This window comes from Myotis davidii, unplaced genomic scaffold, assembly GCF_000327345.1.
Source record: "Myotis davidii unplaced genomic scaffold, ASM32734v1 scaffold425, whole genome shotgun sequence".
Classification (NCBI taxonomy): Eukaryota; Metazoa; Chordata; class Mammalia; order Chiroptera; family Vespertilionidae; genus Myotis; species Myotis davidii.
Window position 1 is genome coordinate 2,664,005 of NW_006296413.1, and position 11,930 is coordinate 2,675,934.

Here is an 11,930-nt window from a genome sequence, read left to right on the forward strand (position 1 = left end):
ATATATCAACAAGTGAATCTGAAAATCAAGTGAATAATCTGATGAACAGAATGAACTGGTGATTATAACAGAATCAGGGGCATAGAAAGAGCGTGGACTGGCTATTCTTGGGGAGGAAAGGGGTGAGAGGGATTCGGGAAGAGACTGGACAAAAATTGTGCACCTATGGATGAGGACAGTGGATAGGAAGTGAGGGAGGAGTGTGGGGTGGGAACTGGGTGGAGGGGAGTTATGGGGGGAAAAAAGAGGAACAAATGTAATAATCTGAACAATAAAGATTTAATTAATAAAAAAAGGAATGAAAAATTTTTTTGAAACAGATAAAATAAATAAAAAAATCAAGGGAAATTAGTCAAGCATTCGGAAAGTGTTTTCACTCTTAATGTGGTGTACAGGGCGATATTAGAATAAGTTTAATTACTTTATCAGTCATTGTTTGCATCACTGTTGTTTTCATATCATGTTTTTGTTGTTTTTATATCATGCCTCTGTTATTTCTATATTCTTTTGTTACTGTTTATTTATTAATAAATTTATATATTATTTTCATATACATTTTACTAATTTTCTTTAATCTCTCACACTTCTATTATAGAGAAAGGGCAAATAGCCAATATTAAAATATCTCTGACAATTAATTCCCTTTTTAAAAAAAATATATTTTATTGATTTTTTTACAGAGAGGAAGGGAGAGGAATATAGAGTTAGAACATCAATGAGAGAGAAACATCGATCAGCTGCCTCCTGCACACTCCCAACTGGGGATGTGCCCGCAACCAAGGTACATGCCCTTGACCGGAATCAAACCTGGGACCCTTTATTCCGCAGGCTGATGCTCTATCCACTGAGCCAAACCGATTAGGGCAATTAATTCCCTTTTAATGTGCACGAATTTCGTGAACCAGGCTACTAGTCACTTTAGAAAAGCCAGGTTTAACAAAAAAGAATGAAACACAGAGGAGTGGAAAGAAGTACCCAAATTGATACAATAAAACAGTAAAGAAGCTCCTGGCCAGTTTTGATGGATGATTAGAGCCTCAGCCTAAGGACCAAAGAGTCTCGGATTCGATTCCCGGTCAAGGGCACACAACTGGGTTGTGTGTTCGCTCCCCACCTTCAGTAGGGGCATGTGTGGGAGGCAACAGGTCGATGCATCTCTCACATCTATGTTTCCCTTCCTTTTCCTCCCCTCCCCTCCCCTCCCCTCCCCTTTTCATCGTCACCCCAGAAGTAAAGAAATAAGAATAAGAATCCAAAAGAGAATCTCTCTGTATCCAAGGGCTCCCAACTATGTCACATCACCAACATCAAGATTGCCTTAGGGACACAGAAACCAAATCAATTCAATATTAAAAGTTGTTATCATGTCATTAAAAGAAAGAGAATCAACTAGGTCCTTCCATGTTTTACAGAGTAGAGGTCTCTTGAAAACATGACTTAGCCCTAGTCAATTTGGCTCAGTGGATAGAGTGTCGGCGCGCAGTCTGAAGGATTGCGGGTTCAATTCCAGTCAAAGGGCACGTACCTCAGTTGCAGGCTCAGTCCCCAGCCCTAGTTGGGGCTCGTGTGGGAGGCAACAAATCAATGTGTCTCTCTCACATCGGTGTTTCTTTCCCTTTCTCTCTCTCTCTCTCTCTCTCTCTCTCTCTCTCTCTCTGCCTCTCCCTTCACGTCCACTTTCTCTAAAAAAAAAATTAATGGCAAAATATCTTCAGATAAGGATTAACAAACAAACAAAACAAAGAACAAAATAAAATAAAATACTAAAAAAAATGACTTAAATAAGAGAATCTTTATTGTGCAAAATAACAGCTTACCTTAGGATGCACCATGACAATTTTGCGTAAAAAATTCTTTATAACCAGACTATCTGTTATCAAAGTTCTTGGCTTTTCATCAACCTGTAACAACACAACAAAACATCCACCACTTATACACAAACTCAAAAGCATAAATGAATCAAATTATGGTATTTCTTCCTATAAAAATAACACCTCAGAAAGCTTTTCAGACATTCAAGGGGAAACATCTTTGGGTCTTAGAATTAGACACAAAAGGGAATCTAATAGCCATCACTTCTTAAGTTAAAGTACTTATTTTATGGACCTTCAGGAGACACATGAACAATGATTATAGTAAAACTCACAAAATTACCGTCAGGAACAAATTTAAAAGTAATTTAAAGTAATTCAGAATGAACCTGAGAAAAATAACATTTGTATGAAGAATATGAGTGAAGCCTGGCTGGCGTGGCTCAGTGGTTGAGCTGCTACCCATGAACCAAGAGGTCACTGGATTGATTCTTGGTCGGCTCGATTCCCCAGTAAAGGGCATGCAGGAGGCAGCTGATAGTTATTTCTAGCTCTCTATCCCTCTCCCTTCCTCTCTGTGAAAAAATCAATAAAATATATTTTAAAAATAAAATAAATTTTAAAAAACATATATAAAAATTACCTAAGTGACCATGGATAAAAAAATCACTTAACTGCTCTGGATCTTATTTCCTAATCTGCAAAAGAGGGGTTCTTTTACCTCACAGAACTGTTTTAAGGATCAAATAATCTGAAAAAAATATATATATATAGGACCCTAATATGCAATATAAAACCCTAATATGCAAATAGACCAAATGGTGGAATAACTGAACAACTGGTCGCTATGATGTGCACTGACCACCAGGGGGCGCACACGGAACATGGCACATGTCGGCAGCAGGCAACAGAGTGTGGAACATGGCAGATGTCAGCCATGGTGGGATATGGTGGAGCAGATGAGCAAGGGCGCCAGACCAAGGCAGGGTGCTGGTTGCTGTCATCAGGGTGAGCCTCTGGGGATTACTGAAAATTCTTTGCTCCTGTGTGCCACAATCCCGCCTGATGCACCTGCTGCTGGCACCAGCCCCGATTGCTCAGCTCCATCAGTGGGTGCATGCTGTGGCTGCCGGCCCCAATCGCCCCTGAGGGCTTCTCCACCTTCCCCTGCTCCTGAGGGGTAATCGGGGCAGCAGCTGCTGTTCGCACCTGCTGCTGGTGCAAGCCCCAATCGCTCCATGATGTCAGCGGGTGTGAGCGGGCCAGCGCTGTCAGCACATAGGAGTGGTGGGAACGGGGCTGCCGGTAGAGAGGGAACCGGGGGCCACGGTGGGAGGAGCTGGGCAAGGGCACGGAGGATGGGCCGAGACCCACCTTTGTGCCCACCACACCCTTGCAGCCCACAGTTCCTTTTAAGGTGCACGATTTCGTGCACTGGGCCTCTAGTATGTTATACGTGGTAATAATAATAATAGATACCACTTGTTGAATGGCTACTAAATGACAAGCATTGTGCAGGTGCTATATATACATTATCCCCCAGCAATCCTGGAGGTAGGTATTACTATTCTTTTTTTGTAGATTTAAAACAAAAACAAATTGAGGCTCAGAGAAGTTAAGCAACTTGCCCAAGGTCACTAAACTGTTCAGTGTTAGAGCCAGAATTTGATCCTTAATCTATCTAAAACAAATTTGCCCATGCTCTTTCCAATATACCCTGACACATCCTTATAAATATAGTAAGATTTACCATCCAATGAAGGCTTTCTCTATTCCAGAAATAATGCTAAAGTATCGTATTTATATTACCTATAACCAATATTTTCAGGATGAAAAAAGTGAGTCTCAAAGAAGTTAAAACTTTTGCAAGCATACCTAATCTGGCTCCAAAGCTTTAGTATTAACCAGTTCCCTATACTAACTCACTATTTTTAATATTGTGTCCCTAAAACCAAAATTGGAAAGTGTCTCCTGGAAAAGGGAGAAGTCCAGAAGAATAATAAGAAGAAATAGAGTCAGAATTAGTAAGTTCTTATTGGTGGCTCAGGGAATACAGAGCCATGTACTGGGTACATAGTAAGGAAAAAAAAGGTCGAATCTCAAAATCTCATAATAAAGAGAAACATGCAAATATGTAATAAAGGATAAATTATAACACCTTTTATAAATACACTGAAAAAGAGCTCAAGAACTGTGTGATGGGTTGGGGATAATTAGAAAAAACATTAGAAAAAAGGGGTTAGAATTATTAGAAAAATTTGGAAACCAATCTACAATTATTCATACACATAGTGGTAATTAAATGGTAACTGCAGCACACATCATAGTCACATCCTTCATTTAAAATTTTTTATTATAAAATGTTCAAACAGTAGGAAAGCAATGATCTCTTAAAAGCATTTTCTGTACTTAACACTTCCAAAACAACTTCTTGGAACAGTTTCAAACTTCTGTAACCTTGGTGATTATAGGGCGTGTCATAGAAAGCACTAATTATATCTAGCAAATACATGAAAGTTCCTTGAGCAGCTACCAAAGAGGAGCTACAATTAATAATGATGAGAGCTACCATTTAAAAAACACCTGCTAGATGACAAGCAGTTTATATGCAAGCAGAAAACACCCCACTTTATTGATGAGGATAATGAAACTAAATAAGCTAATTAATCTGTCCAAGGTAACCTATAGCTCATTAAGTGGCAGAATTGGTATTCAAACCTAGATCTGATTATCTCCAAACCCCACATTCCACTATGCAATGATGCCTCTCCAAAGAATGTTCATTTTCTATGCATATAGCTATCTGAATCAGATATTACATAATCTGCCATCATTTTTTATGGATCCTGGCAGGCAATGCTTATGCATGACTACTGAATATATGTATTCACTCATAAAACACTTAATGTTGCTTATTATGCACCTACGCCTACAGAAATAAAACAATCTCAATTTGAAGAGTTCACAGTAAGTAGAAAAGACATACAAATAAATAACTTTATGACAACATAAAAAGTGTTATGATTTAAATATATAAAAAGATGCTAAAGAAATACAAGAAGAACTGGCACCTAATCCAGACGAGAAGATAAAGAGACCTAAGGTCAGGTCAATAGAGGATAGTTAACATAAAGCAAATAGCTTCTTTTAAGATCTCATAAATTATTGAGAGAAAGAGAGACAGAGATGGCCAGGCAGACAGGCACACTTTGACTGACTGCAAATTCTTTTATGGCCTTTTATAATTGTGTGTTAGAAACCCAGTACCCCAGCCTGACATACCTACAAAAGCAGTGAATTTACTTAAGTGCTCTTAGTAAAAAACAGATGCTGCCAGCCCTTGGCAACAGAAGCCACCATTGAATTATATGTTTTAGCCTTTACCTTTAAATACAAGTCTAACTATATGATAGAATATGGGAGCTGTTTTATATTTTGATACCTGAACTTATGCAGTCATGGGACCTATATGACTTTCTAGAAGAGTCAATCAGTGTCTCTTGTCTTTAAATAGATAGACAATAGGTAGATAAATACATAAACATATATGATATATATATATATGTATGAAATCTACCCAATTTTTTAATGTAGTATTATAGCAAAATATAAATATCCTATCTAATAATAGACAGACAGGGTAATTGACCATACCTTCGCTACGCCTCCCATTGGCTAATCAGCATGGTACGCAAATTAACTAGCAACAAAGATGGCTGTTAATTTGCATACAGAGGCTCCAAGCGGCAGAGCAAAGACTGAAGGTGAGCCGGAGCCACAAGGATGGAAGACGGAAAGCAGCTCCAGCCAGGGCTGCAAAGATGGAGGACGGAAGGCAGCTCCAACCGGAGCGAAGGCCTGGGTCTTGGGTGCCGGAAAAAAACCGGTGCCGGCAGCCAGAAGGGAAGGCCTATTGCATGAATCTCTTCGTGCAACAGACCTCTAGTATATAAATAAATATAAAAATGGGTAAAGATGTCAAGAAGATCCTGTAAAATCAAATTTTGTTTGTTACCCAGCCTAATAGACCTCAAGACGCAGGACTGACTCAGCATAACCAAAAACCCCACCTCTCTTCTAAATGTCTTTCTGAGATTAGCGATTCTCACATGCCCAAAGCAGATTCTTTATTTCTAGAGGCCCGGTGCACAAAATTCGTGCACTCGGGGAGGGGTGGGTCCCTCGGCCCGTATTGCAAGAAGGTGCAGGCCAGGCCGAGGGATCCCACTGGTGCACGATTGGGGCCAAGGAGGGACGTGGGAGGTTGGCCAGTCAGGGAGGGACCGCGAGAGGGCTCCAGGGCATGTCCAGCCCATCTCACTCAATCCCAATCGCCTGGACCCCAGCAGTAAGCTAGCATCTGCCCCTTGATGGTCAGTGCATGTCACAGTGAGCAATTGAGCAGCTTTAGCATATCATTAGCCTATTACACTTTGACTGGTTGAATGGACAACAAGATGACCAGATACTTAACATATTAGGCTTTTATTATATAGGATAGCTTTTTCATGGATGTCTGCCATGAACCTTGCTACTTGACCTTTCTCCCCAATTGAGGTATATATAATGAAATCTTTCACAATCTCCTCTCCTCTCACTATCTTCAAATACCTTTATTATTATTATTATTTTTTAATCCACCTGAGGGTATTTTCCCATTGATTTTTAAAGAGAAGGGAAGAGAGACAGAGATACATATTGATGTGAGAGAAACACATTCATTGGTTGCCTCCTGGAGGAACCCAGACTGGGGAGGAGCCTGCAACTGAGGTACAGGTATGTGCCCTTGACAGGAATCAAACTCGGGACCCTTCAGTCCGTAGGCTGACACTCTATCCATGCAGCCAAACTGGCTAGGGCATCAAATACCTTTAAATAGCTGCCCAGTACCAGACAATGGAACAAATGCTTTCAGGAAATCCTTATTCCTCTGAGGTTATATTTCTCTTTTACAAACTCTCTCCATCCATCACCAGCTGACTGCTGAGCACTAAACTCACAGTTTTCCTCTGCACTTCAAGTCCTGCCATCATTTTAGCTGATTTCCACATCCAAGTAGTTGACCAGTCCAAGCAACAATTTAAGTCTCACAATTCCCTGGCCCCTTCAACTTCAATAATCTTGACTTACACTCATTTCCAGACATACATTGCCATAGTCATAGCTTGAAACCATACCATTCTGGAAACCTTAAAATGAAATATTCCATTTTTTAAAATATATTTTATTGATGTTTTACAGAGAGGAAGGGAGAGGGCTAGAGTTAGAAACATCGATCAGCTGCCTCTTGCACACCTCCTACTGGGGATGTGCTGGCAACCAAGGTACATGCCCTTGACCGGAATTGAACCTGGGACCCTTCAGTCCGCAGGCTGACGCTCTATCCACTGAGCCAAACAGGTTAGGGCTGAAATGTTCCATTTTTATGGGAAAAGCTGTATACCAAGTTGTTAATAGTGGCTACCTTGATTAAGTCAAATTATTTGTGCTCTAAATGCTCACTTTGATTTTCCTGTGGGAAACACTGCTTTTGTCATAAGGAGAAAAAACACACACAAGAGAAACTTCATTACTCTGATGACAACTTCTTATTCTTTCAAGTCTCTAAACCCTTTATAGTCAGAATATCTGTTTTTCAGCCTCATCAAGACCTAGATCTTGACCCCTTCCCACTGGGTTAGGTACCCTTCCTCTATGCAATCATAGCATTCAGTGCTTACTTCTATCATGATGCATATTACACTGTATTGTAATTACCTTTTTATCTTTTCCTTTAGATTCCAAGTGCCTTGGGAGCAAGTAACATGTTTTGGAATTACGTACCTTCAATATCTAGCACAGTGAGACCAACTTGAACAAAAACAGGTTTCTGAATGAATAAATACTGGAATAGCATTGATCAATGAGTAAGGCTTGTTCAAATTCTGTCACTTAAGTTTTGTAGGACCTTAAGAAAGTCAAATTCTGTGAATCTCAGTTTTCTTACCTATAAAACGGGGTGATAATCCTTGTCCTATCCACTTCATAGAGTATCAGGAGGCTTAAGTAATATGAAAATGTTAGGATTGTTCAGACTGACTAAAACACATGATCTCCTTTTCTAGAACTGCTTTCCTTGGTTCACTGGCATCAGCTATTTTATTGCTATTTGACATTAATAGTTTCAGAGCTGACTAACCATTAATTGCTCCAGATTGTTTACCCTTCAGTTCCCCTAAAGATAAGGCACAGTCAGGGATATTTTTTGTCCTGATACCATACCCATTCCTTTTAGAAGCATACAATTGTTCAAACATGTAGAAAGGCCCCTCAAGTGCTTTTTTGGGAGAATGTTTACGGTACTCTAATTCTTTATGTCTCCGCCAACTCAAAGGAAGGAAAGGGGAACTTACCTGCCCATCAGGAATCATTGGCATTTTTAAAGTATTCCAAAGCCCAGCCCACACCTGTTATGAACTGAATTGTGTCGCCCCCCAAATTCATATATTGAAGCCTAGCCCTCCAAGTGACGGTGACTGTATTCAGAGATACTACCTTAAAGATGTAATCAAGCATAAATGAGGTCATAAGGGCGAGGCGCTAATTTGATAGAGCTGGTGTCCTTATAAGAAGAGGAAGAGCCCTAGCCAGTTTGGCTTAATGGATAGAGCGTTGGTCTGTGGAATGAAGGGTCCCAGTCAAGGGTGTGTGCTGGGGCTGCAGGCTCCATACTCAGTAGGGGGCATGCAGGAGGCAACCAGCCAATCACTGATTCTCTCTCATCATTGATGTTTCTCTCTCTCCCTCTCCCTTCCTCTCTGAAATCAATAAAAATACATTTAAAAAAATAAATTCAGGAGAGGAAGAGATACCAGACAGCTCTCTCCAGATATATACATGTGAAGAAACAGTGACAAGGCACTTTGATCTTGGACTTCTAGCCTCCAGAAGTATAAGAAAATAAATTTCTGTTCCCCTAAAGAACTCAACTTTAAGCCACCCAATCTCTGGTATTTTTTTATAGCAGCATAAGCAGACTAATCCAACATCTTAGACCAATTAAATCAGTACCTTTTGGAGTGGGACACAAATATTAATATTTTGGAAGCTCCTAGATGATTTAAAATTTGTGCAGGAAAGTTTGGGAATTGATGCCTTATTTCATTTCAAGTTTGAACTGTGATGCACCTAAGCTTTTCTTTCCTGTTACTATATTTGTATAAAAAAGAACCAAAATAACAATTATTTATAGAACCACACACACACAAAAAACCTGCCTCAAAAGTCATCTGGAAAGGTGTTACCCTTGAAATATCCTGAGAATAGCTGACTTCCTCTGAAGTCCAATTCAGTTTTGCAGAGGATCCAGGCAGTATAGATTGCATTTCTGTGTGAGAAGAAATGGTGAGAAAATAGAACAAACAGTTTGGACAAGCACCAGAATTTCTGGAATTGTTTATTAAACTTAAGAGCCAAGAAGGCTTTTCCCTGATGAAAAGATTATCTGCAAAATTCAAAGTATGACTGGAAATAGCTATGCATCAACAAATTCTTGAACATTTAGAATTACATTATGGGGTTAAGACATTTAATCTCCTGTTTTCAATTTTTCACAATTGCTAAATCATTTGTATTTTCAGTTACTTTCCACAAGGTCATATCCAATGCCAGAAATCTTCAGAGTTCTATCTGATATTCTTGTATTTTTTAAATAAATTCATTCATTATTTAATAAACACAAATCCAGCAAGTGATCTTATTTAGAACTAAAAGTGGAAAAATTCAAGAATGACCCTCTCAGCCACTTACTAATGTATTGTTATTTAATAAGGTACTTTTTAACAAAGAAAAACAAATCTTGCTACTTTAATTCATAAATTAACCACCTGGTGAATTTACATGTGTTGACTCAATTATATTTCCACAAGGAATCAGTGAGTCCTGGGTTATCAACAAAGAGTACCTCAAAGTATGCACAAATTCTTCTTCCTTTCCGTACCCTGACACTCATATTACAAAAGGAAAAAACAAATTTCCCACTTTATAAAATGCCATCCTTATTTCCTCTCTACAGCATTATAAAAAAACTAACTATAAATATAGATATCTCAGTTTCCACAAGTTCTACTTTGTTGACAATAATGTTATATAAGAACTCAACTTTAAGAATGTAATAGCCCGGCTGGCATGGCTCAGTGGTTGAGTGTTATCCTATGAACCAGGAGGCCATGGTTTGATTCCCTGTCAGGGCACATGCCCAAGTTGGAGCTTCACCCCCAGTAGGGGCCGTGCAGGAGGCAGCCCAATCAATGATCCTCTCTCATCATTGATGTTTCTATCTCTCTGTCCTCCCTTCCTCTCTGAAATCAATATATATTTTTAAAAATATAACAATATATCCCAAAACACCACAACTTTCTCCTAAAGCATTCATACTATATATCTAATAAAATTTTAATCATCTCAAAAGTATGGATATTAACCCAGCCAGTGTGTCTTAGTGGTTGAGTGTCAACTTTGAACCAGGAGGTCACAGTCCAATTCCCTATCAGGGCACATGCCCTGGTTGCAGGCTCGATCCTCAGGGTGGTATGTGCAGAAGGAGCTGATCAATGATTTTCTCTCATCATTGGTGTTCCTATCTCTCTCTCCTCCCATTTTGAAATCAGTAAAAATATATTTTTTAAAAAATTTTAAAGGGCTTTACCAAGATCAAGTTCTATCAATCTTAATGGGTAATATTTTCTTGCTATTAGTGTGCTTTTCAAATATAATTCAGTCAAAAGCCCAGGATAATATGGTAACAAGGTTATGCTACACTAAAGTTTAATGAACTTGGCACTGAACCAGGATACCTTACGTCAATCTTTACCACTTATGGACTTTCCGACCTAAGGCGACCCCTTTTTTCTGTGATTTGGTAACCTTTCTGTGAAATAAAAAAAATATTATTTCATTGTTCCCGAATCCTATTTCTCTTTGAAGGAGTAATACAGCAGAATGGAGAAAACATGTAGATGTGTGAAAAAAAGGCTTGTCAGTAACTTTGAATTCTCCAGAAATCTTAATAACAATCCTATATAATAAAAGCCTAATATGCTAAGTGTCCGACTGTTCAACCATTCAACCAGTCGCTATGACACTCACTGACCACCAGGGGGCAGACGCTCCAACTGGTAGGTTAGCTTGCTGCTGGGGTCTGACCGATCAGGACTGGGCGAAATGGGCCGGACATGACCTGGAGCCCTCTTGTGGTCCCTCCCCAGCCCCCAGATCATGCACCAATGGGGTCCCTCAGCTTGGCCTGCGCCCTCTCACAATCTGGGACCTCTTGGGGGATGTCGGAGAGCCGGTTTTGGCCAGGCCGAGGGACCCCACCAGTGCACAAATCTGTGCACCAGGCCTCTAGCTTTAAATAAAATATGTGGTTATTTGGGAGGGAAATCAATTTCAGTTGCCTTATCCCATACATACATACATACACACACACACACACACACACACACACATCAAGATGACTGACAAAAGAGTTAAATAAAAACCTCCTATTTCAAGATAAGTCGAGCATATATTAAAATCTCATCTTCCCATTCAAACATATAAAATGATAAAACAAATATTTTTAAATTTCAATAAATATACAGTCATAGTAAGAAAAACAGAAGTGAGAAATCTTTATAGACCAGACATGGAAAGGTATTCCTTCATGTTCTGGAAGAAAAAAGAGAGGGATTCCACAATGGTAAGTAAGGACCAACGATGCACCATATTTGGGGCCTGGACTAAGAAAAAACAATAGGGCTAATAATGCAACACATATAAGTTTAAGAGCAAGAGCCACACAGGCCATACATAGGAGATCTGATAACCAAAACAAAAACAAAGACCAAACATGTACTGCCTGCTTACCTGAGGGTTGGTTAAAGCCAAGTAATGATAGTAGCAGCATCAATGATGCAGAATGAGGGCTATAAAGCCATGTCATATAAGTGGGGATGAGACTCAGAATTATATAATCTACTAGGGGCCCGGTGCACGAAATTCGTGCATTGGGTGGGGGTGGGGGGGAGTGTCCCTCAGCCCAGCCTGCCCCCTCTCACATACTGGGAGCCCTCAGGCGTTGACCCCCATCACCCTCCA

At 39.6% G+C, this 11,930-nt stretch overlaps 1 protein-coding gene across 1 annotated transcript in view; it reads right to left on the reverse strand.

Moving 5' to 3' along the window:
• The window catches only part of LOC102765826 (chromosome unknown open reading frame, human C11orf80), a 73,160-nt gene that overhangs the window by 46,201 nt on the left and 15,029 nt on the right, over window positions 1–11,930 (reverse strand). The window contains exons 4-5 of the mRNA XM_006771684.2: window positions 9,068–9,177; window positions 1,818–1,901 (exon numbers count right to left, since the gene is read on the reverse strand). Coding sequence (XP_006771747.1) covers window positions 1,818–1,901; window positions 9,068–9,177 — 194 coding nt within the window. The remainder of the gene's footprint in view (window positions 1–1,817; window positions 1,902–9,067; window positions 9,178–11,930) is intronic.